The sequence below is a fragment of the Dipodomys merriami genome, unplaced genomic scaffold (assembly GCF_024711535.1).
Source record: "Dipodomys merriami isolate MVZ:Mamm:240054 unplaced genomic scaffold, mDipMer1.0.p SCAF_12, whole genome shotgun sequence".
In the NCBI taxonomy this organism is placed as follows: domain Eukaryota; kingdom Metazoa; phylum Chordata; class Mammalia; order Rodentia; family Heteromyidae; genus Dipodomys; species Dipodomys merriami.
Window position 1 is genome coordinate 29,204,553 of NW_027202493.1, and position 13,309 is coordinate 29,217,861.

The window sequence follows — 13,309 nt, forward strand, 5'->3', positions numbered from 1 at the left end:
AAAGATGATAAATCAGCTTTCTTAACATAACTACCTCAGTAAGCCAAGATGTTTTAGAGGAAAACAAGAAATATCATTTCCTGTTTATGTGTCTTGTCTCTCTGAAAGAGAACTCGGTGTCCTTACATGAGAAGATATTCATTTCTAAAACAGTAGAATTGCCCCCTTGATTTTGTTTTCTTTTGATGTGGTCAAGACAGAGTTTTAATTTATACATAATGTTTTCATCAAGAAATTCAGGATCACATCCACCAAGTTGACAAATATTTTTCATCAACAGGCTGTTAAAGCAGCATTGTACCTTAAACAAAAGAAAGTAACGTCAAAAAAATGTATTTTTTTCAGGATACAATTTATGGTAGTTCTACAAACTGGTTTTCTTTGCCAAATAATTCCTTTCAAGTGGTAATTTTTCTTTTTATAATTACGTAATATCTCTCATTTTATGCCAGAAAAATAGACAGGATATGAATTTGATATCACACACAGGGCTGAGTATGGAATGGCCTATGCAGTGCTATTTACTTCCCCAGAAGATCAGGGGATTTGGCAAGTTGACATTTGAAACCAGCTGGCTGAGAGCCTTGGATACTTGAGAAATTAATGTTTAGATTTCCAAATGAACATGTGCATATTCTTCTAATAAACCTGTTCACAAGGCAGAGAACATTGTGTCCACCTAGATTTTAGAATTGCCCTTCTAAAGAGAGAATTTCATAAATCAACACAATTTCTTACAGGATTATTTGGCTTAGCTGAACCAGAGGTCTTTGAATAATGAACCCCATGAGGTATTTTAGTACTTATGGACTGAAATGAATTACCAAATGGTTCTCCTGGGACTTACTCTAAAAAATTCTGTCCCTCTGTATCTGCACCTTATGTCTGTAGCCTATCTAAAAAAAGTCTTTTTTTAAAAAAAGAATGCACTTAAATTAAGTAGTGTTGTTGGTTATTGTTGTTGTTGTTAAAGCTTAAAATCTTCTCTCATTCATCGTTGTATTCCCACCTCACACTGGAGAAGGGTAAGTACAGGAGGGAAAGAATAGGAGCATGAAATAATAGTTACTAATCACTAATATATATTCAGTATTTTCTCTGTGTCAAGCACTTGTCAGAACACCTTACATGTACAAATGCATGTACTGTTACATCAACCCTAGAGTAGGTCCTATTAATTCCACTTGGAGCTGGCTGAGGAGGTTATAGGCTGTTGATGCTGAGGTGCTGTGACTGTGCTCATAAAGTTTAGGTAGACAAATCCTTGAGAATATTTTCAGTAAAAGAGGCCAGCTAAGCCAGTGTCAAGGCTTCATGCTTGTAATTGTAGCTCCTCAGAAGGCTGAGATCTGAGGATCACAGTGCAAAGCCAGCCCAGGCAGGAAAGTCCAAGAGACTCTAATCTCTTTTTAACTACCAAAACGCCAGAAATAGGGCTGCTGTGGCTCAGAGTGGTAGAGCACTAACTTTGAGCACTTTTAAAAGCTCAGGCACAAAATACATACATACATACATACATACATATATACATGCATGCATCCATGGATGCATGAATGGATGCATGCATGAATACATATACACATACATACACACACATGCATGTATGAGTGCATACATATCTAAAAAGGTCTGCTAGAGAGTTTCTCTCATTCTTGGTAAATCTACAAGCTGTCTTAGTAACATACTTTTCTAGCGAAAAGTATTCAAAAGTGATGGATAATGAGGAATACCAATATAGCAGTGCTTTCTGGAGCTGTGGGGAATTCTGGCACACACCGTTTAGGTTATCCTTGGTGTAGCTCAAAAGCAGAACTTTGTTTGGGGCATGGGTCACACATCCTGGTTCTGATGAGAATGGAGAAATGCCACAGCAGGGAATATGATTCCATGAACTGAAGTTTCAAATTCTCCTGATTTGCTCCACTAACTACTGCTGCATCTTTATTGACTATTTCCTTTGGATAGTTACAAAGAAGACTAAAATGTGTGGCACTGCTGAGTACCACTGACCTAGGCCCGTAACCCTAGCTACTGGAGAGTCTGAGATTTGAGGATCCCCACTTTGAGACCAGCCATGGCAGGAAATTCCATGAGATCCTTACTTCCAATTAACCAGCAAAAAGCCAGAAGTAGAAGTATGGAAGTAGTGGTAGAGAAGCACCCTTTATCAAACAACCAAAGGGACAGTGTCAGGACCTGAATTCAAGCCTCAATACCAGCACAAAAAATAAAAAATAAATAAATAAATAGTAGACCATTTCAGTACTCTGTTTTCCCATGGCTAAAATACTAACTCTCCTTAGTACTTCTCTATTAAATTTTCTGTCAGTGTTATTTGGGAGAAAATTGACCTTTGGAGATTTCATATTTATTTCATAGCATTTACTCTCCTAATTTATCTTTTGGAAGACTGGGTCTAGAAATATAGGTCCCTTCTAGACCTCCACAGTCCTCTCAGAAGAAACAAATAAATGTCATGGGAATTTTATATATAAGTGTCCTGCAAGCCTGCCCACAAACAGACTTTTGTATAGGGGTATAACTTTTTAACAGTAAACAATATACCTTAGCTAGAGAAAAATGGCATCTGAATAGATGCTGTTCACTTCCAAAGTAACTTTGTTTTCCCCCACACAATAGACTATTAATAGCATATCACAAATTTCCTTTAAAATAGCTTACTTTGAATTCTTTCAGGTTAACATTAACACTTTCCTGTCCAATGGATCTCAAGAATTTTCCAATGGATGTGCAAACATGCATTATGCAACTGGAAAGTTGTAAGTATGAATAACTTACTTTTTCTCAGAATGCTTTGAAAAGATATGTGAAGCCGTCAATGGTTCAGATAGACTTGTAATTTTTATTTTAGTCATATATTGACAAAATGTTCATGTTTCAGATAGTGATAGTAAGAATATCTGCCAACACATTCTGAACAAATTGAGGATCCTGAAAAAAGGTTTATAAGCTTGAAAATCAAACATAAGAATGCATATAACAGGGGCTGGGAAGGTGGCTGAGTGGTAGACTGCTTGCTTTGCAAGCATGAGGCCCTGGGTTTGATTCCTCAGCACCACATAAGCAGAAAGAGCCGGAAGTGGCGCACTGTGGCTCAAGTGGTAGAGCTCTAGTCTTGAGCTGAATTGCTCAGCGACAGTGCCCAGGCCCAGAGTTCAGGCCCCACGACCCACAAACTGAAAAAAAGACTACATACAACAGCCAAAGTAGAAAGAACAATAATCATAAAAAAGCTATCATTTAATTATTGAGTGCCAACTATAGACCAAGCCTTCTGCACATATCACTTCTCTTTTATATTGAAAACAGAAATCTTATTATCCCAGTGTTTTCTGATGTGGAAAGGACTAGTTTGTGTGACTGGGTATTTACCTCAAAGGTATAACTTTTTTTAATGACAGTTCTTCTGATTCCAAAGTTTATGTCTCTCCCATTAATTGGTTTTTGTCATTTTACTGGAATGTGATGTGTGTGTGTGTGTGTGTGTGTGTGTGTGTGTGTGTGTGTGTGTGTGTGTGTGTGTGAGCTAAGAAGAAGACATTTCTTATAGTTTACCAGAAATCAAGCATTCTTGTAAGGTCCTTCTGTGACGTTGGATCCGTATTTATTACTGACTAATGTTAACACAGATGAGAAGTCAGATGCCCCTTATTCTCTAAACATATGTAGTCAACCCTCCTTTACTGTTTGTGATATCATACAAGAAGCAATTGATATGTAATATTTCTCTTGTGTGACTACATATCTTGGGAGAGGGGCAGGGATGGGTGTCGGTTATGACATCTTCCCTTAAGAAAACTTTGAAAATGAATCTTGCTACTTCAGGCAAATCTTGTAGTGTGGTAGAGCTGTCACTAGATGGCGCCCATACTTTGTAGGGGAACATCACCCACCCAACTCATTCCCCACCCAATATTGCTTTTCTTAAAGAAGTGGAAATACCAATCTCTCTGATTGATAACTCTGGCTTATAACATTTAAATGTATTATTTGCATAAGTAGATGTTAAACATTAAACAGACATTGATAAAATGCTAAAGTAAGAGGGGGAAGTGAAAGAATTTTAAAGTGGAATAGCTACTTAGCAATATAAATGGAAACGTACTCAGGGTAGAATTTGACCTATACTATAAAGAAAAGCAATTTGAGGACAGGTTGACTGCATACCTTGATTGCCATGCTGGGTATAGAAGAACAAAAAAAACATGAACACAGTAATCTTTTGGTGCCACAATTGCTAAGCAAGGGATTGTGGTTGTTATTCAATAGACAGTGAAGTAATGATCAAGATTCATACAGAAAGAAATTTATGTAGCCAATGATATACCTCTTACAGGTTATTTTACCAAATGAGCTAAGATTGTTTAAGACGTTTTCATAAGATTCTAGAAAAAGAGAAAGTAGGGATAAATATCAGTGATAGGGATGGTAAAACTTAATAATAGAGGCTGAGACAAAGCAGAGATAAAGAGATTGGATGTATGAAATCATAACAGGATTCCAGCACAAAGAGTAAAAGTTGATGGAAATATGAAAAACATCCAATCTCGATATGTGTGAAGTTTGGGAAATGTAGGCACATGGCTGGAAGGAAGATTTAGAACTGAAGATAAACTGCTAGAGGCCAGGTCCATAGTGATTCAATGAATCAATTGAACTTGTTGATGAAGGCAATTAGGGAGGAAAGCAAAACAAGAACTGTAAAGCAAAAGCAAGAGCAGATACCTAAGAAATGCCTGCATTTGGAGGTCATTTGGGAGAAATTCCAGAAGAATTGTCATACCCAACAAAATAAATACAATTTTATTCAATCTTTAAGGAGAAGGAAAGGATGAGATCTGCTTTAAAATATCAAGCACTAAAAATATTTTAAAGAATTGATAAAAAGAACTACTATTATTATTGATAAAGACCAAATTGAGTAGGTTAATCAGAGTCAACACTAGATGTCAAAAAAGTTGAAGGAAAGAGACGGGAAGGATAGGAGGAAGGGAAGGAAGGAAGGAAGGAAGGAAGGAAGGAAGGAAGGAAGGAAGGAAGGAAGGAAGGAAGGAAGGAAGGAAGGAAGAAAGGAAGGAAGGAAGGAAGGAAGGAAGGACAACAAAGAAATTTTGAGCTGGAACCCAAAATGTTGTTTTATCAAATGACAAATAGAATGGAAGAAAATAAAATACAATAAAATGCAATATATATATATATATATAAGAAGCAAAACAGCTCTCAATATTACATTGAACAAAATAAATGAGTGTTAAGTTCACATAGAAAATCGATTCTTGATCTAGATGTCAATACATATTCAAACCAAACACTATACTGTCAACTAAGCATTTATTTTTTTAATTAGGAAGAGAAAATAGAAAAAATATGTAATTGTAAACTACATCTAAGGAAAAACTGAAATATATTTATATATGTAAATATATAGTCTTAACAGGACTTTTTGCAGGCTTTTGATAAAAATTTCAAAAGAAAATTGATAACTGTGGAATTATACAATGAGTAGTTAAGGCAAATGAAAGTCCTGGTGATGATTTTGCACAATTATTTCCTAATAATCTCTACTGTTTTCTAAGTGGTTTCATAATTTAAAAGTCTGGATGAGGCTCAAGATAATATTGTGCTTTTTATTGGCCTACTCAGAGATACATATGGTTCTTATTTTCTTGTTACTTCAACCTCTGTAGTTATAATGTTGGGTAGAAACCCAAACCCCAATCAAGAGAAAAAATATTCACTGATAAACTAGCTACTTACAAAATAAATCAGTTTAAACATTAAATATTTTGTTGTACAAAATACCAATATATAAGATTTCATTATCTGCCCATGTCTTTGTAGGTTGAATTATTTTTCATTATCAGATATTCTCACCATGTAGAAATACTAATAAAAGTGTAATACAATTAGCAATGTGAGAGGATATTGTCACAATAGTTTTATATCCTTCATATTTATTATCTGATTTAATTCTAATTATGATTTAATGAATATTTCCATTTCAAAAACAAGCAAATGAGGATTAGAGAGGAGATGCAACTTTGTCAGATTCCTAGACCTCAAAGTGGATACAGCTACAAATTGATAACCCCCACCTTATCACGCAACTGTCAATCATTTTTTAATCTATGTAATGAAATATGTGTGGCTTGTGAATGGTATTGTTAAAGTTTTTTCTAGTTAAAGAGGCTCAGTACTTCCATTTGCTTTTGTATGCTTAGACTGCGGTTTCCACCTGGCCTTTTGCTCTCCCTTGGTTGTTTAAAATTGGTCTAAACCACGCCCTGTAGAGTAGGAGCTCCTATGATGGCAGCACCAATCATTTTGTGTTTTTAAAGTCAATATGTATATGTGACAGATAGCTGCAAAACCTTTGACTCAGGCTATAGCTACAATCAGCTAAATGCCACAAACAAGTTCTGTGTCCATTCCATATTTTCCTAAGGGTCTCATTTGAATAAATATATTATTATAAATATACTATTTTTAATATTTGCTTAAATAGTCTTAGACTATAATTCTGTTTGATGATTCATAGTTATCCTGATTGTCCAGAAAATTGGATACCGTATTACTACATAGTCAACAGAGGGTAAGAGTTAAAAACCTGCAACAATGCTGCACAGATATTCTTATGATTTAATCACTGCTGAGAAAAATGCTGTTTTAAATTCAGTAGACATCAGATAGACAGTCATAAATGACTACTGATGGAATCATTTTTGAAATCTTTGTTCATAAGGGTACAATTCATCAAATAACTTGCTGAAGACATATTCATAGTATGACTTAATGTTCCAGTATAACTGGTAATAAGATCAAGGCACAATATTAATGTGGTATGACTTCATTTATTATTCTAATGCTGGCCTCTACTTATTACAACTTTTCCTGCTTTACCCACTTGCAAATAAAATTTATTCTAGAATTGTCTGGATTTGGTATTAACCACCCTTATATCTAATTCACAAATTCTACCTACCAATAAACTTTAATAGGTTCTCAGAGTTAACCTCTTAATTGTGCTGCAATTTTTTAAATCACCCATCTGAGATTCATTGTAGCTTTAGTAATGTAATACACAAAATATCTCCATTTTCTTCAGAGAAAAGACAAGGAAAGAAGTTAATTATTTTCTCCTAGCAATGTTCCCACCCTTTCTCTATTTTTACAAAAATAAACAATCTGTTTCTTGTTTGTATTTCAATGCTAATATCGATAAAACTAAACATGAGGCTTGAATACATAAAGTATTTTAAATTGTTTTGATTTTTCTCCTTGACCTGTTACTATCAAGCGATAGGATTAACTATTTGTTCAACAACGTGGTTTATTGCTGCTAATTATGTCAGTGTGATAACTGTGAGATAAAACTTGCTCTTTCCTTGGTCTAAAATGTGTTTCCTGCAGATGTACACATAGTTTAACCTTTTGCCCCCTTCCTCCAATCATGCCTGAACATCACTTCAAAATTAGCTCCCCGCACCTCCATCACTTCCTCAACCATTATGTTATATTTCCTTCCTAATGCATATCGTGTGCAATGATTATTTTGGGTTTTTTTCTGTTTTCATTTTTATTGCCTTCCCACCCCAACCTCTACGTGCCAGACAGGGAAGTTGTCTTTCTTAAAGTCCATTGTAATCTCCGGAAAGCCCACTGCATCCAAAATGAAGAGAATACTCTCGTCTTTGACTACAGTTAATAATATGGACATATCTTACTCAGGGCAATAAATACAGCCCATTCTTGAACATGTTTAACACAAGGACTCATTAAATAGAACATCAAGTAGGCTGCCTAGAGCCAGTCCCATTAACTTGAAGACTGAGGAAAGTACATCACATTTTCCATGTTCTATTTTTCTTTTTACTGTTACTGTAGAGGTCATATGCAGAGGGGTTACAGTTACATGAGTCAGGTTCAATTCTGTTTGAACCATATCTCCCCTTTCCTTGCTCTCTCTGTTTTCCCCTCCATCCCTGCCCACAAGATATATAGTACATTTTCCATAGTGTCTAGAGAGTACCACTGTTTGTATTTGTTCACTCTTTGCTCCACCTTTTCTGTGGCTCTCTTACCCTCCAAATGACAAACCAACTAACAAAACAAGACAAAAGGAAAAGAAAACCAAGCCAGTAACAAAAGCAACTTTAAAAAGTCTCTTGCTTCTGGACTGGGAAGGTGGCTCAGTGGTAGCACACTTGCCCTGCATGCCTGAGGCCCTGGGTTCGATTCCTCATAAGCAAAAAGGAAAAAGCGGAAGTGGAGCTGTGGCTCAAGTGGTAGAGCTCGCCTTGAGCTGAAGAGCTGAGGGACAGAGCCCAGGCCCAGAGTTCAGGCCCCACGACCGGACACCCCCCCCCCCGCCCAAAAAAAGTCTCTTGCTTCCTTTTCCTGGAGATCATTTCACAAAATATTATTTTATATGCTCATGTGCATGTAGCTATCGAGCCTTTGAGATCCTCTCGTATGCATATTCTTCTTTGGCTTCAATAAGTGAATGTCTAGAGATCTATGTAACTCATGATGACCCTACGTGTGTGTGTACATGTATACTTATATATGTATTTAATCATTCAGTATGTTTACTCTAGATTTATAAGCACATTCTGGCTACCACAAATGAGAGCAACCATGCAGCCTCTGTTTCTTTGGATCTGCCATGCTCTACCTTTGACTCACGCCATAATTCCACTAAAGTCTGTGAACATTGTACTTACCCTTCTTATTTTCTCCTTCTTAATTCCAGCCTATTTTCTCCTTTTAATTCTTATTTTTCAATTGTGGCAAACTACATCTTAATCCGTTTTTTATTGCTCTAACAAAGTATCTTATGCTAGATCTTATGTTAGATAGTTTAAAATCAACAGAAATTAACTAAATGAGCAGAAATTAATTCGTTCCAAAGGCTTTCTTGCTATCTCCTCTTGCTGCAAGAAAGGGCTGAATTGGTACTTTTACGATATCAGTAATACCAACCATTGGGGCTCTATCTCTTTACCCAATCATCACTTAAAAGGCCTACGTCTCAATACTGTTACAATGACAAGTAAATTTTTCCATGAGATATCCACAATATTATATCACCAAGTTCCCAGACATCTTCATTATGCAATACTGACATTCTATACCCATTAAACCAATTGTGTTTCTTCCCCCCCCCCCAGCTCTCAGTAAACACTATTCTTTTTTTTATTTGTCTAATTTAAATCACTGTAAATTTCCAGCAAGTGAACTCATATAGTTTTTGTCTTTTAATGACAGGTTTGTCACGCTGAGCAAAATGTCTTCAAAGTTTGACCATGTCATAGTGTATCTGGATTTCTTTCCTTTTAAAGTCTGACTTCTTTCGTTGCAGTTTGGAGGACTTGAACTTCAGTCATCACGTTCATAGCCGAGTGTTCTCACTATTTTGTTTCTCCAACCTGTGTGGCTTCCACATTTTGGCTACTCTAACAAACAGTTGTCATTGTTTTATAGCAGCTGCACCGTTTACATTCCAGCAAGAGTACACAGAGGCCCCTGTCTTCACATCCTTGTCACCACTAGTAATGTTCCATTTTCAATAGCTTCCTCCTGTACCCGTACCTATCCTCTTCTCCTTTCTTTTCCTCTCCTCTCTTCTACCCTTCTCTTCTATCTTGCTCTAGCTACCCTATCAACCCTATTCTCTTCTCTCCTCTTTCTTTCATTCTTTATCTTCCTTTTTTCCTTCCTTCCTTCCTTCCATCTTTCCTTCCTTCCTTTCTTCTTTCCTTCTTTCCTTCCTTTCTTCATTCTTTACTTCTTTCCTTTCTTTTTCCTTTCTTTCCATTAAAGGTGCATTTTTCTATAACTAAAAATGGGAAAAATTCATAACAGCCTTTTTCTATTTGTACACTTTCAGATTCATTGTGAAAATTAATCTACACTACAGAAAAGATAAATATAAAATATATTTTTAGACATTGATGAGGGTATTTTTCTTATGTAAGAGTAACTTCCACACAGTTTCATGTATTTGTTTTCTTGAATAGCTATATGGGTAGTAGCCATCTTAATGAGTGTGAAGTTCAGTAGACCAAGATCACCTAAAACATTACCATCTTTTATTCTCATATCTTTACATTGCCATTCTTCACTACTGAGAACTGTCACCACTTCCTTTCTTCCTTGGGTAATTCCCAAAATAATTCCAATTTTTCAACCTTCATATTTTAACCTAAACCAAAAGTTCTCTCCAGAACATGTTCCAAAATAAACAAGCCGTTCCCTAGGGATGATCCCAGTATTCCCTTAAAGCTATGCAGGACTTCCACTGCTACTATCGTAAAAGTCAGAAAAATACTTCATAAACTGCTCAGAAAAGGTATGAAATTTGTAAATCCATTAATTTTTCAAAGACTTGGGTGCATCTTTTGCAAGACAAGCAAAGTACATTAGAGAACAAGTTATCACAACGCTAGCATTTCATAAATTATTTAAATATATAAGATCATAAATCAGGCACTTAAGAACAGGGCATGTAGAAACCATGAAATATTCACATAAAGAGCCATGAGGAAAACAGATTCAAAGCAGAAGCAAAAGTGATATAAACTTTATGTAATGATAATCAAGATATATGTATACTAAATCATATGAAAAATTTAAAAATATGAATAAGTTATTGGAGATAAAAATCTTTCACCTTAAAAAAATGAACCATATGAGATTAGGACTAAAGAGTTACTTAACAACCATCCACCAAAGCTTGTGCCTGTAATTCTAGCTGCTCAGAGACTGAAATCTTTGAGGATTGTGGTTCAAAACCAGCTGGGAAAAGAAATTCCATGGAAGTGGAGCTGTGGCTCAAATGGTAGAGTTCTAGGTTTGAGTGAAAAAGTTAAGGGGCAGAGGCACTGAATTCAAGTCCTAGTTCGAGAGTAAGCACACACAGACACATACAGAGAGACACATGTGTGCACACAGAGTTGCACACAGAGAGGTGAAATTTACAAGTGTTTTAGTACCATCTGAGGTCAAAATCCTGGAACTGGGCGTCCATGATGGCAATTGGGTGGGCTGCTGGCTCTCTGCCTGTCTCTCTGGGGGCAGCCAACTTCACACATCTCTGTCATTGAAGACAATAAAGCTTGCCCCTAAATTGGTTTGTCATGCTCCTGTGTGATTAAACCTCATCTTCACCCTCATTGCAATCACTGCTACCGTCTCCATGAAAAAATAACCATGTCCAGAACTGGGTATTCAAATTTACCTGAAATACATCAGCATACAATCCTGGGAATGTAGATTAAAATGCAATTGGATGATTTCACAAATAATGGTGCTAAATGTTCAACATATATTGCTTCTTTAAAGTAATGTAAGCATAATTTAAATGAAGGACATTTGTGGGAGCACAAGACTTACACAATGTCAAATGGTCTTTCTAATGTGCTACTTTCATCAAAACCAAATAACATTTGAAAATATGCCAAGAGGAGTAGCATTTTATCATTTTAGTAGTATTTGTAATATTATATTGATGGCTGGGATAAAACAGTTTTCAAACACATCAATGGGTAAAAACTGTGTTGTTATGAGTGAAATAGAAGTTTCTGACTTCTAATTACATATTTTTATCTATAATTGTTATTTTTATTTTAATCATATACAATATTTTAGGCTTTGATTGCAAGTAGATCAATAAGTATCATTTGCCTGGTTTAGGCAATGTTCTCTTTTTGGTTAAAGTTTAAGTAGTAAGTAAAAATTAGTAACTTTTGAGAGGAAGAATGTGACATGATTTATGTGACAAATTATAAAGTAATGAATAATTTATAGAACCATCTAGATTCCTGTCAAGGCTAATACACATCCATTTTGATTAGAATATGTGTGTGTGTGTGTGTGTGTGTGTGTGTGTGTGTGTGTGTGTGTGTGTATAAAATGTGAATTTCAGTGTGTGAAATCTGCCCACTGCTCTTGAGCATCCAATGAATCTACTGCAATGATCAACATTTTATGGTCTTTTACATCAAAGAATAATGGCATTCAATATGCATTATCTTCTCTTGGGTTTCAATAAATGTATTGCAGTAACATTTTATGATATATTACATTGAAGAGCAATTACACTAAAATATATCATCTTGTTCTCTGATGTTTAAACTGTCCAATCATGTTAAAAACTGAATTTTATAGCTTTAATGAATACTGTTTTACAACACATTTGGGATACTTTTAGAAGTAAGAATCTAACTGTTGTCAGTTAGCACTTCTTACTTTAGAATTATGCCAGGCTTGGAGTCTTATATATGAGCAGTAATACTGATGTATTAGACATGAGAAGAAAAATACAAGAGAATTAGTACAGTGCCTTTCTATCTTCTATCAAAAACCATGAGTTCATTAATTTGAGCAGATCTGAAGCTTTGGCTTTCTGGCAGGCATACATGTGAATATTTTCTTACATCTTAAAGTTTACTCCTAAGTTAAAAAAATTCTCAGAATAAAAAGCTCAGATACAGTGCTTAGGATATAAGTTCAAGCCCTGGGACCAGCAAACACACACATACACACACACAGACATACACACATACAAACACACATACACACACACACAAGCATTTATGAATCACATGTTTCCACTATTATTCCAAGAGGAACAGGAGAAAGATTAAATCTGTGGTATATACTAAACTGTTTTGAGTCTTCAGAGAAGAGCTTAACCAAAGCACTTGTAATATAATGCTTATAGCTGAGTTATACCAAAAACATTTAGTGACAATATGGTTAGTAAGAAAAATACTTAATTTAGCAGATCTATACTTGAAATGAAACCACATGGAACAGCCTAAGTTACGGTAAAAGAATTAAAACTTGAATCACAAATTATGCATAAAAGTATTTCAGTGAAATAGATTTTGGCATAACAGTTGCTCCTTGTCAGGTCAATAAAATCCACTTGAGTAATATTTCTCCTAGCAATATCCAGCATGTGCCAAGAGAGAGTGTTTTCTTCTCTTTGTTTTTTTGAATTCCAGCTGCTGATTAATAACTTAGGCATTTACAAACTGGGTCAATTGAGACATCTCTCCTCTCTCTCTCTCTGTCTCTGTCTCTCTGTCTCTCTGTCTCTCTGTCTCTCTCTGTCTCTCTCAACATTTGACAAAGTTGGGCTAAGTATAATTCCTATTTTATTTAAAATTAATGTGTATTTGTGGTTTATCAACACTTCTCTAAATCCATTTTGAACTTAGTTTTGCTCATGCTCAGACCACATTCCCCTTCTTTTGAATACGTGTATCATGTAGATATGATC

At 35.5% G+C, this 13,309-nt stretch overlaps 1 protein-coding gene across 2 annotated transcripts in view; it reads left to right on the top strand.

The window, feature by feature from the left end:
* Glra3 (glycine receptor alpha 3) overlaps window positions 1-13,309 on the top strand; it is a 126,512-nt gene that overhangs the window by 82,679 nt on the left and 30,524 nt on the right. For both annotated transcript variants that reach the window (XM_070015991.1, XM_070015992.1), the window contains exon 5: window positions 2,698-2,780. In XM_070015991.1, the coding sequence (XP_069872092.1) occupies window positions 2,698-2,780 (83 nt within the window). The remainder of the gene's footprint in view (window positions 1-2,697; window positions 2,781-13,309) is intronic.